This window comes from Anabrus simplex, chromosome 3 (assembly GCF_040414725.1).
Source record: "Anabrus simplex isolate iqAnaSimp1 chromosome 3, ASM4041472v1, whole genome shotgun sequence".
NCBI lineage: Eukaryota > Metazoa > Arthropoda > Insecta > Orthoptera > Tettigoniidae > Anabrus > Anabrus simplex.
In genome coordinates this window covers 505119534-505133891 of record NC_090267.1, presented here as the reverse complement: position 1 = coordinate 505133891, position 14358 = coordinate 505119534, and the positions used below count along the sequence as shown (strand labels likewise).

The following is a 14358-nucleotide window of genomic DNA, read 5'->3' as shown; positions in this document are numbered from 1 at the left end:
TCTTAATCTTGTTGTATCTCTCAAATTACAGTTGCTATGTGCCCTACGAGTGTTTCGTACTGGAACATTACAGTACAGTTGCAGCTGATCTAATTAACGCTTACCGCACAACTGCTGGCCGTATAGTTCATCGCGTGGTTAAAGCAGTAGTTGAGGCTGAGAGGGAGGTACGCCTGCAAATGATGATTATTGTTCAGAAAATAAAAGGATATTCTTCACGTTGGCAGGTTTCCACACACCGTGGGTGTAATTGACTATGACTGCACGCATATTCCCATTTTACGCCCTCTCGATGACAACAATGAACTTTTCAGAAATCGGAAGAGGTATTTATCTTTTTTTTCAAATTGCTTAACGTCTCACTGGCACAGATAGGTCTTATGGCAACGATAGGGTAAGAAAGGCCTAGAGATTGGAAAGCGGCCATGGCCTTAAATTATTGACCCAGCATTTGCCTGGTGTGAAAAATTGGAAAATTTCACTGTGGATGTAGGCGATGTGTATGAAGAAACCACCATCAGTTTTTATTTTTTCCGTGTGTCCATGACTTTCTGCTTTGCTTCCGCCTTCACTTTTAAGTCCTTCCCACTTCCACAGAATCTTAACTTGCTCTTCACTGCGTTTTCCTTCACTCAAAGCATTGAATTCTTCTGTCACGGCTTTCCATGAATTTCTTTTCTTATCCAGCATCTTTATGTTGTGTTTCTTAAACCGTATATCTCTGTTAACAAGCATTTATCTTTTTTGCTTTCGTTTTTCCCCTGTTTCCTATCGCACCATAACCTTATCCATTTACATTTCTTTAAAGAAGATACACGAACACAACACTACTCCGCGAGTAACGAACGCTACTTCTATAGTAGTAACTAATTGTACTTCAACTCTCCGACGTTACTTCTGGAGTAAATAACTCCCGTAGTAATTTACTTCTGTAGTATGGACTTCTTTAGTAAATGTTACTTCTGTAATAATTTACTCCAAATGGTGCAAAACTCAATATACAGCATCCTACTAGAACCCACCTTGCTGTTGTTATATTTTAAAAAAAATAAAAAAAAAAAAAAAAAAAAAAAAAAATAATAATAATAATAATAATAATAATAATAATAATAATAATAATAAATAGATTTAGGGGGAAAGAAATTTTCCAATAATGGAGAGGCACATTTTTTGTGTGCAATTTGCTGTGTCATCATTTCCCCTTTTCCAGCTGACACCAGGTGGGGCAAATATGGTTCTTTTCCACTTCGTCCTGTCTCTCCACAATTCCTCATCCATCATTGTGTTCCAGTCCAATTTAGGTTGTCCTATGCTGTTCTTCACAGAATCCATCCATCATAATCATGGTCTCCCTCATCCCCTCAACCCTGTTATTTGTCCTTCTTTCATCCGCTTTGTCCACACCACCTCAATCTGTTCTGTTCCAGTTTGTCATTTAGTTTTTGCACATTTAGCTCTTTTCGAATATACCCATACAAAAAAAATGTTTATGAAGAAGGAATCAAAATACTGCCAGTGCAGTGGAACAATGAAGACATTTTTTTTGTCTGTTTTTATGTACATTTATTTAGTGAAGAGTATAAAACAAGTCTCATTTATATTTTATCGACCCCTGTACGACTCATTAATTCTTTGTTTGGTTCAACCCTTTTGTCTTTAAGGCTCATGTATAAAGTCATGATTATTCTGAACACAATGACATAAATTTGAAGTTCCTAAGGCCACAGTTAAATTTAATATTTATAGCAGTGTACTTTAAGTATATGATTTCCATTTCATCCAAGGGTCTTCAGTTTATTTGCTGTTGATTGTGTGTCAGATGATGACGTCCAGTGCTGTAACTGCTACCTCACCTATTGGAACAGCGGGCTCCAATTCAACAATGGTGCTAACTAATACCAACCCAGGGACCACAGGCTCAGTTCTCTCTCTCCCTGTTGGTAAGTTGCTACTGAAAGCTACTATTCTTGAAATACACTCCCTAGAGAAGGCACATCTTGAAACCTGTCAAGTTCAAAACATAAGAAGATATCAGCTAGGACCCAACCATAAACAGTGGAAAAGATAGGATCCACTTAGGAAATCAACAAAAGTGTACATTTTTGTCTTAATTCTGGTCATGGCTGTTTTAATGGCAGTTTCTGCATAACATGCAAACAGTAGAATTCTGCAATCCTCTCCTGATATGCCTGGAGTTAGAGATTGCACTGGTCAGCAGAAATACTTTCTGAAGCTGTGTTGGGATGCCAGAAGTTGCAGGAGAGAGGTGCGTGTTTCGCCAGTGCTAGGGACCCACCAACCCTTCCTTTAATAACATATGTACAGTAGAAGTCCACTCTAGCGAGTATGGCATATAACGAGAGCCCTGCTATAACTACAATTTTTGCTGGTCCCTTCGAAATTCCTATATTCAACTGTGTGTTATCCTTCGGTTACGGCGAGAACTCTATCGCTGACGCATCCGTCATTACGAGCGATTTTTTCCGTTACTGATATTTATGCACCACAGCGATTATGTTGCATGCAATCGATCACCTTCGGTATAATTTCCTCACTATGTCCACTAGCGAGTTCTCTCGTCGACGTTTGAAGGAACTGCTGTTCCGTAAAGAAAATTCAAAATGAAAGAACTTTCTGCGTAATAAATGCGTAAATTATGTGTCCGATAACAGTTGTTAATTACACGTTATAATTATCATGTTAGGTCCGTATTGAAATGTACGTAAATACAAAGTATGTTACAAGTGTTATTTTTTTTTTAAATATCCATTTATTCAGTACAGAGAGATCTTTTTTAAGAATTAAATATTATTATAAAATATTAAGGGACATGTTTTGCCTATATTAAGGGCATCATCAGCCTCAAACTCAAACCTGTATGGTGAAAAATCAGGATCCTGATTGTTCTTACAAGTCGTAAAAGGAGGATATCAATATAGGTGTTAGTCTAAACATAAAAAAATTATTAGAACGTCCTTCGTTAAAATCGTAGTAACAAGCTGCATGTCACAAGTTCACAAGATTGTACTTTCCGGAGCTTTGAGTCAATGCGTTAAAAATAAAGACTGAGAAAACGATCGCTTAATTTTGATGCTAAATACTTCAATTAATTAAGGATGGAATACACCTCAAAATATGGCAGCATGCATTATTGATTTCAGAGGTTAGTTTCTATTTTCTCGCGTCTATTAAATTTCAGAAAGGCTGTTATCATGTAACTTTATAGCAAGAAGGGTGTTTTCTACTGGCACTAGAAATACATATGTATTCACGACAAATATAGTACAATTAAGTTACGTTAGGTAACGCTGTTTGAATAAGAAAAACTGAAATGTTTGCCACAAAATGTGATCGATCATCTTCGGTACAGTATAGTTTTCTCGCTATGTGCATTTGCAAGATCTCGCATCGACATTCGAAGGCGATGCTGGAGTTGATTAGTAATACCCGTTGACTGCTGTTCTCAAAAGGAAATTTGAAATGAAAGAGGATAACACGTTTTCGTAATAAATGCGTAAATAACGTGGCCGATAGCAGTTGTTAACTTGTTAAAAATAAAGGCTGAATTAAACGGTCTCTTAATTTTAATGTTATATACTGAAATTAAGTAAGAATGTGATACACCTCTAGATATGGCAGAGACCATCACTGATTTCAGAGGATAGTTTATATTTTCTCGCATTTGTTAAATTTCGGAATGGCTGTTCCCATGTAAATTTTAGCGAGGAGGTAATCATTTCTCTTACGTGCGTTTGAAATATGTTTTCATTATACATATACGGTCAGGTTAGGTGACGCCATCTAAGAAGAAAACTGAAATGTTTGCCACAGAAGCCTGTGGAGTGATACCGTATTTCTCCGAATCCAGGACGACAATTTTTTTTCTCAGAATCTCATGTGAAAAATCAAGGTTTGTCTTGCATTCGCAGCCTTTGCAACTACCATAGTAACCACACTGCTACTTTTCAACCCCTATCCCTCGCGCCTGCACACAAAACTCGTTAACGATATACGATCATCTCTTTATTATGCATCGCTAGCCGCAGCGACTGGTTGTACAGTGCATATGTGTAACGTCACTGGATCTCAGGAAATAGTGAAGAGAGAATGACATTCTATTAGTCTCTACACAATCGTTTCTCAAATCTGCAGAATGCCATAAAAACGCGAGCCTTCGACTTCTTAGAAAGGCCATGGCTACTCAGTAGCAAAGTTATAACGCGTCTACTGTACCTGACGCTTAGTAAAATTAAGTTTTATAGATAGCAGGAATAATTTAACGACGGATCGTCGTCCAGTAAGATACATGGAACAGGTATTGCCGGTAAATTTTCAGCGGGTGCTCGTCAATATTATGATGCCAATTTTAAGTTAATGGTTATTAAACATTTGGAAATGCAGAATAATCGTGCATCCGCAAATACTGCATAGGCCTAACTAAACCCAATATTCGGTGTTAGCGTGAAGACAAGGATAGCTTGAAAAGGTCTACTGCACAAAAAAAAAAAAAAAAAAAAAAACATTCAGTGGTCCGTAACATGGACGCTTTAAAGAAGTCGCAGATGAAATTGTGAGGTATGTGCACAAAAAATGCAAGGGCAGAATTGCGATACCGCAGTACAATGAACTCGTTCGTTGACTTTCATTGTTCGCGATTAGGCCTTATACATCGCTAGCCGCTGAAGTTGGCCGAAGCCGGCAAGTGAGACGTGCGTGTAGCGATAGCCAATTATATTTGACGGTGAGTGAAAGTAACGGTTTTATAGTAATCAAGAATATTTTCCTGATGGATCATCGTATTGTAGAGACGCATGGAATAGGTATTGCCGGCAAATTTTCAACGGGTTCTCTTCAAAATTATGATGCCAATTTTAAGTTAATGGTTATTAAACCCACTGAAATAAAGTGCAGCCGCAAAATAATATGCCATAACTACAGCCAGTGTTCGGCATCTAAAAATAGTCTAAAATGTGTACTATATAAGAAAGGCATTCATACGATTTTACAAAGCACTTTCTAAGACTGATTAAAATTTTTTGAAGGAAAAATTGAACAAACTGATCGCCGTTTCATACTGTTCTTAGTGTGTATGGAGGTTTTGCCGCCTTTTATACAAAAAATCGGATTTAACGACAGTTCGTTATAGCGAGTAAATTTTTCGCTGTTATGAATTCTTGCTATAGTGGACTTCTACTGTACTTTTTTAGTAAAATATCTTAAATCTTGCAACATTTTCCATACCACCAGCATTGACTGCTGTTGCCATTGGCTGAAATTTATAAAATATGCTTTCGTTCCTGGAATTTAGTGCAGTTAGGTGTGATTGCCCCTTGTGACAAATGAATTGGCCAAGGCTCTTATCAGAATGATGGAACCCCTGTCAGTTGCAAGGGAGGTTCTTCACTGTGCACCCCCTGAAAATTTAGACCAATGGAGTGTCACTACACTATGAGCCAGAGTAGACAACTCATCAGCAGTTAACAACTAAGTCTCTTGCAACAAAATAAGAGCATTGAGCTTCAAGTAGTTTGCTGCACACTGCAGCTGTTGTACCTAAGGTCCCTCTTGTGTAATTCTACCACATCATGCTTAAAACAAAGGGTTCTCAATTTGGGAACTAGCCTCTTTGTACTGGTCCACTTGAATTGTCACTATGGCCGAAGTGGCTTTGCTGCCAAATCAGAACTGGATGATCTGGTGTGCCTTTGCTGAATTTCAGATTTTTTCACCAAGATTTCAAAAGTGTAAAGAAAATCAAGTGGGAAAGCTATGAGCAGTTGATTTAAGACCGTTTCTTTTTTTTGCTAGGAGCTTGACGTCGCGCCGACACAGATAGGTCTTATGGCGACGATGGGATAGGAAAGGCCTAGGAGTTGGAAGGAAGTGGCCGTGGCCTTAATTAAGGTACAGCCCCAGCATTTGCCTGGTGTGAAAATGAGAAAGCACGGAAAACCATTTTCAGGGCTGCCGATAGTGGGATTCGAACCTACTATCTCTCGGATGCAAGCTCACAGCTAAGACTGGTTTAATTCACAAGTAAACTATAGCACTCGGCACGAATGGCTATACACTAAAAGGAAAATATCGTCACTCTAGTCTCTTTTTTTTTAATGGCTCATCATTGCTGCCAACTTGACTAGCTACATATTGAAATCATGACACATTCAACAAACTAACCTCAGTGTATCAATAATGGAGGTTCCCTTACCCGAATAAATGATAATAAAGGATCAATCAAAATATTCATAATTAAATCGGTTTTTAAACTTAATGAGGAATTAAGGAAATATGTACACTCTCTCAATTTGTTATATATTTCTTCCTTTATTTTGATATATGCTGTTATTTGTCGGACTGAAGTGAAACCACGCTGTAATAATTGCATGTACATATGCCATAAGTCAATAAGAGTACCCAAAGGCTAAGTCTGCAAACCGTACCAAAGTCCAAGGTCAGGTTAGAACAAAATTTCCTTCCATTTGCTTCTTAGACATCCTAATCAAATTCTATACATAAGTAATGGACGAAATAAGACCATAATTAATAAAATGCTGCATTCTTCATTTCATAGCAACTGCATTATTAAATACATTATTCAAACATGCCACAATTCTACTTACGTGGTATTACCCAAACAGATTTACAATCGCACATAAAAAGAAAATATGCTTTAATTATACCCGCAAATGTAACACTAGTGATTCTAACAATACGGCAGTTGCAATTTCGCAAATCACGAAATAAACGGCAAGTAGGATCCCTAAACTGAATGGTTAGCGACACTGAATTGAATCCAACAGTTAGAATATAACTATAAATCACTACCTTCAGTATTAACAGGGGAGAAAGAGTAAGGTTGGACCCTTACGTGCCAGGGAGTATACTGCAACTTTCTGCTTGATAATAATGTACCCATTTTAACCTCATAACTGGGTATTATTAATGTGCTTGGTGTAACCTGCCCTGTGTATTTTTGCAGCAGATTGTTGTTACATGGCAGGATAGGCAGAAAAGTTAGTAATATCATTAATATCATTCATATGTGGTACAAAAAGTAAAATAAGGAGTTTTAATTAATTAATTTTAATGTTAGAGAAATGTTCAGCCATTTTTACATTAAGTGCAAGTTCATGTACCTGGTTGGAATTTGAGAGTTTGGTCCGTATTTTACAGCTGAAAGTTGAAATAAATAAAAGCAAGGGGTATTTATAAATATCATAACATGCATGTGACATTCTGAACCATTTTTCATTAACTGCAAGATCATTTACCTGGTTGAAATTTGAGTGTTTTTTTCATATGTTAGCACCTAAAATTAAAATAAATGAAAGAAAGGAACGTTTACGAATTACACATCATGCTAGTGACATTGTGAAAGATTTTACATTAACTTCACGGTCAGTTACATCATTTACCTCACTAGAACTGCAGTGATTTGTCTCCAGAGATAATTTTCGAAAAGTAAGGGGTTGCGATACTTTACCGTGTTGAGAAGTACATACTGTTTTCTGGCTTATGAACTATCCCCTGCAGCATTAGAAGTCCAATTAGAGTTTTTTTCTCAGTTGGATTTGTATCCACCCAATCTCTCGCTCGTGACCGTGGTTTCAAGTTTGGATGGGCTTCTAAAATCTGTTTAGCATACACGTTGGTCTGTTCGACAATAAGTTGAAACAGATCCTATGATCTGTTCAAAATATTCCAACACATTGGATTCATCGTCGAAGTCCACATTTACACCACTAGCACCAGAAAATACAAAATCTGACGTAAAACACCACGCGGCGGGAAAGGTTGAAACATGCCTAGCACTTTGCCTTCATGTTGTTCGTCTTGTTCTTCATTCTCATTCTCTGAACTACTTTCACCTTCATCTGTATCAAACTCATCTTTGGATTTCTGAGAAGATAAATCGTCACAATCATTCTCTAAGTGTTGAATAATCTTGTCTTCTTTGAGCGTTTCCAACTTACGCTTTGAACTAGATGCTGCCATGTTTGGCCCACTGCGGACAAGTAGCACCGCACAGTTGTAAAATAAAAACAAATAAGCTTCAAGAAGCGTGACATGTGATATTTGCTGTCATCGAGCAGGAGAAACATCGATTAAAACGACAACACACGACGCGGCAAAGTAGCTCGTCATACCCAGGAGATATTCGCAGTAAAAGGCGAGTACGTATATATTCATCATGCCCATTACCCTGTAGCATTCAGCGTACGAGTATATACGTCATGCCCAGTTAAGAGGTTAAGAGCTGCCCACTTGATTTGTAAAGAAAGGATCACAGCTAATTTGATGCAGTGTATATTTGGAATATCTTATCTGTGTTCCCAAAAGTCACTGTTTTGTAGCCATTGTAAGTTCATGTTTAATAGAATTGAGGGACTTTCATATTTTTATTCAACTTTTATGATGTAAAAATAACTGAAATGTTGATTTCAGCTCAGCTGGTGGCATCCGGTGTTAAAGGTTTAAACCAACAGAATGTGCGTGCTACTGGCCCTGGAGGTTCTGTGTCATTAGGCCAGGTAGGATTACATATCTCTCATCTGAATACTGGTAATTATTTTTAATCCTCTTAATGTCTGGTATACTAATTGTTTTTAATTACAAGAGAAGTAAGAAATGAATACCATACATACATGAATAATCCCTGTAGTTGAATAATACCCACACCCTAATTTTAAGAAGGGTTTTTGTTTTGAATATTGCTGTCATCGGCGTTATCTTGTTTCTGAGTATAATCTTCTTCCGTGTCAGTTCACTCTGAAATCAAGGCTGTCTGCGGATGTGTTTACGGTGACTAAACAGTCCAATCTTTTAAAGATAAAAATTTCATTGTTTCGTATTGAAAGTATTAACGTTAAAAATTAAATAATTGAAAAAGAAGTTCAACCTATTCAATACATAAAAGAAAGAAATGTAGTGATTACATTCTTATTTAATAGTAACTATAAATGGGACCGGTTTCGACCCTAGTCCAGGTCATCGTCAGCCGTAAAAACATGTAAAACAATGCATATGAAAAAGAAAAAGATTAAGTGAACTCTGGATCGGTATAAGATGAAACATAAATTAATGATGGGGGTAGAAATTGTGAGTCACTTAAAAGAAAACAGTACGTAATATTAAGAATGGTAGTATGGCACACGCAATGATAGGCGGTCTCTCAATATTTATGAATATTGGAGAACGGTCAAATGGGTCAGTTTCCACACTCTGTCAGGCACAAATTCACAACACTATCAAATAATATATGAAGATCATAAATAATTTGAAGTCGCAGACAAATAGATTTGTAGAAGCAAACCGCCAGCTCCCGGTGATCAGCGCGGCACATTCAAGGTCATGCGCTGCGGTCTCGAACGCCAAAGTAGAATGGAGAATATCCTGAAGGTCCAGTATTTGTCTCGGTTGCGGGAAGTTAAGTACGTATATATAGAAATATACAACGCAAATCAGTATAATTGAATGAGTACTTGTGCTCCTGCTAAGTTCTTGGAAAACAGTTGACTTGAAAAAACAATTGTAAAGAGAAAAAAATATAGTAAAAAGCGCAATATCGGAAAACAAATGAAAACTTATATGCACAGTGCGCTATTTTTTAAATTGAAAAAATTTTAGGTCATGATTGAAGTAGTCGAAGTTGGCGCAAGACAAGAGTTAAAATTTGAAAGAGGAGAACCAAAATGAATGTCGATGTTTTTTTAAATTTTTTTAATTTTTATTTTTATATAGAGAAGGTAGAATAAATTAACAGAGGAAGAGTGATAGTGAAATAAGAGAAAGAATAAAAGAAATTGAAGTTAGATGGTATTGAGGAAGGATAAGATAGGGAAATGAAGGAGGGGTAGTTTAGGGTTGGTTAGGAGGGTGGGTTATTGGAGGTAGAAAATGTGGGTGGGAAATTTGTAAGGCATGGAAAATAGAATTTCTTAATATTACGTACTGTTTTCTTTTAAGTGACTCACAATTTCTACCCCCATCGTTAATTTATGTTTCATCTTATACCGATCCAGAGTTCACTTAATCTTTTTCTTTTTCATATGCATTGTTTTACATGTTTTTACGGCTGACGATGACCTGGACTAGGGTCGAAACCGGTCCCATTTATAGTTACTATTAAATAAGAATGTAATCACTACATTTCTTTCTTTTATGTATTGAATAGGTTGAACCTCTTTTTCAATTATTTAATTTTTAACAGTCCAATCTTAGCGTGGAACAAACGACCACACAGATCACACAGAATTCTTGGAGGAGGGTGTGGTTGAGCTGCCCTGATTTTTCGTGCTCGTCGCTTGGCCTCTTTGTAACTGCGCCGTTTTCCCTTCAAACGTCTTGACAGCGCCTTGGATGATCTGTCGCCAGGTTGAACGATCTTCAGCAAGCGATTCCCAGGTTTGTGGATTCAGACCTGTCAACTTCATAGTATGCTTAAACTGGTCCTTATAGCACCTCTTAGGACCTCCATGAGGTCTATTGCCAGAAGAGATTTCAACTAAGGTTAAGTTATGAGTAGGTTCCCACCTTCCAATACTTATCAATTTCTATATAATAGGCTTATTAATTACATAATATAAACCATATAACCTCTAGTACATGTTTCGTTCCGATTATGGAACATCTTCAGCTAAAATTTGATAAAATGGCAAGACAATTAAAATACATTGATGTTATGATGATACAAAAGCTAAAAGATATGATAAAATGGCTCGAAGATTAAAACATATGATAATGATGATGAGATAAAGTTCATTCATGTTGGTTAAAAATTCAACAAGTCAATGTTCAAATGACGAATTAAAAACGGCGATGAGGTTCTTCTTCATGTTGGAGACGTGTACATTTTGTTGATCTTGAAGATAAATTGAAGAAATACAAGATTTTCTTATATGTATTTATCGGGGGAACTCTTGATAAAATAACCGTAGTTGAAGTTGAGTTTTGGTAGGATTATTGAAATGAGTCTGAAACGAGAAAAGAATGAGTAAAATAGAAAATATTTTAAGGAGAAAACCTTGTTAAAAATGTATGTTCGCGAGAATGAAGGATAATGGAGTTGATTACCTTATAGTCAGTCTTGTCGTATTTAACGTCCTCCCTTACGCCGTGTTGTTAACTGACTGAGTCCTGTGTACGTGTGTAAGGTACTTGCGGTGGGCGGGGAGTATTGGAAGGAGAGGTAAGTGACGTGAGGAGAGCGGGTGAAATGTTGTGTAGGGTGGAGCTAACTGAGGAGTGGCGTTGTGATAGGCTAGGGGAAACGGAAGGAAAGGTAGGGGGACAATTATGTAGGGTGGAGCTAATCGGAAGGAGGTGTGTTGGTTGTTTGTTGGGATTCTTTTTGATGGTTTTTCTAGATGAATCTAAATTGGTAGCCTCTTCTAATAATATATTTATATTTTCCGTAATTTCGTTAACATTCTGGTTGGGATTTCGCTTCTGATCAATTTCAATATAGATATTTTCAAGGATATTCATTAATTTACCTTTGTTTAGCGTTCGTAGAATGGTTAAGTCCCTTTCTATCGATGTAAAATTGTGTTTATATTCGGTCATGTGAAGACTCATGGCCGAGTACTTCCTGTGTTTTTCGGCATTAATATGTTCTTGATATCTTACTGAGAAATTACGGCCTGTTTGTCCGATATAAGAATTGGCACAATTTGAGCATTTAAGCCTATATATCCCGGAATTTAAATATTTGTTATTACTTGCAATGCTTTGATGATTGAAAATTAAACGTTGATTGTTGTTATTGGTGCGAAAAGCAATTTTGAAATTGAATTTCTTAAAAATGTTAGTAATCTGGTAAATATTCCCGTTATTATAAGTAAAGGTGGCGAAGTTCTTCTTTTTATGTTCTTTTACTAGCTGCGTTTGAGGTTTATTCTTCATTTTATTCATTAATCTATCTATGTAGTGTTTTGTGTATCCGTTGCTTATCGCTATTTTGTAAATGAGATTAATTTCTTTTTGGAGGTCGTTTTTGGACAAGGGAATGTTAAAGGCTCTATTTAACATGCTTAAAAAGGAACTCCTTTTATGTGCCTCAGGATGGTATGAATCTTTTCGTATGGTGTTTATAGTTTGAGTCGGTTTTCTAAAGATTGTAAAGGCCAATTTTTCTTCTTTCCTTTCGATTGTTAAATCAAGGAAATTTAGTTTTTTATTGTTCTCGGTTTCTAACGTAAATTTTATGAAAGGGTCTAAACTGTTGATCTGGTCTAATAAATTAGTGCTACTATTGATTTGTTCATCTATAATTGCGAAGAAGTCATCGACAAACCTTAGCCAGATAATGATACCTTTTTCATCATTTAAAATTTTATGTTTTTCTAAGTGATCCATGTATATTTCAGCAAGGATACCTGACGCTGGAGATCCCATAGGAAGACCACTTTGTTGATATACTGTGTTATTGAAGGAAAAGTAATTATTGTTAAGTGTAAATTCTAGGAGTAACATAAATTCTTCTATTTCATGGTTGCTAAGTTTTCTGTGTGTCTTTAAGTTGTTCTTAATTATATTTAGAGTTTCTTTCGTGGGGATCGTAGAATACATATTAGTGACGTCGAATGAGTTCAAGGTGAAAGATGGTTTTAATTTTGTGTTCTTGATAATTTTACAAAATTCTATTGAATTATTGATTGTGGTTCTGCTTTGGAAAGTATAGTACTTTTTTAGAAAGCTATTGATAAATTTAGAGGTTTTGTAGGTGGGGCTATTTCTAAAGTTAATAATTGGTCTAATGGGTGTGTCAGGTTTATGTATCTTAGGCAAAGCTCTTGCTGTTGGTAGTCTTGGATTCATATTAATTAGGTTTGATATTTCGTTCTCATTAAGGATGAAATTAATGTTTTTAAGTATTTGTTTTAGTTTTCTTTGGACAGAGTTAGTCGGATCTTTTTTAATTTTTGTGAAAGTATTATCTGAAAAAAATGCTTCGGTTTTTTCTATATATTCTTTTTTATGCATAATAACTGACACATTGCCTTTATCCGCCTTTGTGATTATAAGGTCATTATCTTTTATTTTTTGTTTTAGGCACGTCTCCAACATGAAGAAGAACCTCATCGCCGTTTTTAATTCGTCATTTGAACATTGACTTGTTGAATTTTTAACCAACATGAATGAACTTTATCTCATCATCATTATCATATGTTTTAATCTTCGAGCCATTTTATCATATCTTTTAGCTTTTGTATCATCATAACATCAATGTATTTTAATTGTCTTGCCATTTTATCAAATTTTAGCTGAAGATGTTCCATAATCGGAACGAAACATGTACTAGAGGTTATATGGTTTATATTATGTAATTAATAAGCCTATTATATAGAAATTGATAAGTATTGGAAGGTGGGAACCTACTCATAACTTAACCTTAGTTGTGCTGAGCCAATACGGAATAAACATGAGATTTATAAGCTGTGAGATTTATAAGAAGAGATTTCACCAAACAGAATCTGACGTGGAAGTCTCGTATCATCCATCCGCCCAATGATGAATGACTATACTATTAGCATGCGCTTTCTCAAGAACAGCTAGGTTGGTGATGTGGTCTTCCCACTTGATCCTAAGGATGGATTGAAGCTTTTGTTCGTAGAGGCGCTCAAGCTTTTTAAGGTCACGTAGGTATAGGGTCCAAGTTTCACAGCCATACAGTAATGTTGAGATGACAACAGCCTGGTACACCATAAGCTTCGTGTTCACGGTCAGATCTTTGTTCATGAAGACCCGTGTGATAGTCGCCCAAATGCTGCATGGGCAGCACCAATTCTCTTCTCCACATCCTGTTCACAGTTACAGCGCACAGGTATGAGAAGTGGTCTACCTGCTCCAATGATACATCTGAGGTGGAGATGTTGAATTGTGGAAGGGTTGTGCCCGGTGAAGGTTGTGCAAGGACCTTAGTCTTTTGAACGTTAATTGTGAAACCAAATCGATCACATGCACTCTTGTAGCAGTTAGCCGATGTTGTAACTCCTCTTGTGAAAGTGCAAGCGATGCACAATCGTCTGCATATAGCATTTTGGTAATTCTTGTAACCTGAGTTAGGCTCTGGGAGCAATGTCGAGCTATGTTAAAAAGACCTCCATTAAACAGTGTCTGATCCCTACGCCTGGATTGTTTGTAGGTGATTCGTAGAGCATTACAGCCACATGTAGTGCAAATAATGTTGGAGCAAATACACAACCCTGTTTTAGTCCATGAGGGATTGGAAATTCGTCAGAGATCTTATTCTGATGGCAGACGTGATTGGCCATGCCATCATGGAGAGCCTGGATTAGATCAACAAAACTCTGAGGACAGCCAAAGTGTTTCAACACCGCCCACATAGCAGGTCTT

General features: G+C 36.7%; 1 protein-coding gene across 1 annotated transcript in view; it reads left to right on the top strand.

Annotated features, from left to right (window-relative positions):
- Positions 1 to 14358, top strand: part of Spt20 — a 338912-nt gene that overhangs the window by 218427 nt on the left and 106127 nt on the right. Inside the window, exons 13-14 of the mRNA XM_067143670.2 lie at positions 1820 to 1940; positions 8446 to 8531. Coding sequence (XP_066999771.2) covers positions 1820 to 1940; positions 8446 to 8531 — 207 coding nt within the window. The remainder of the gene's footprint in view (positions 1 to 1819; positions 1941 to 8445; positions 8532 to 14358) is intronic.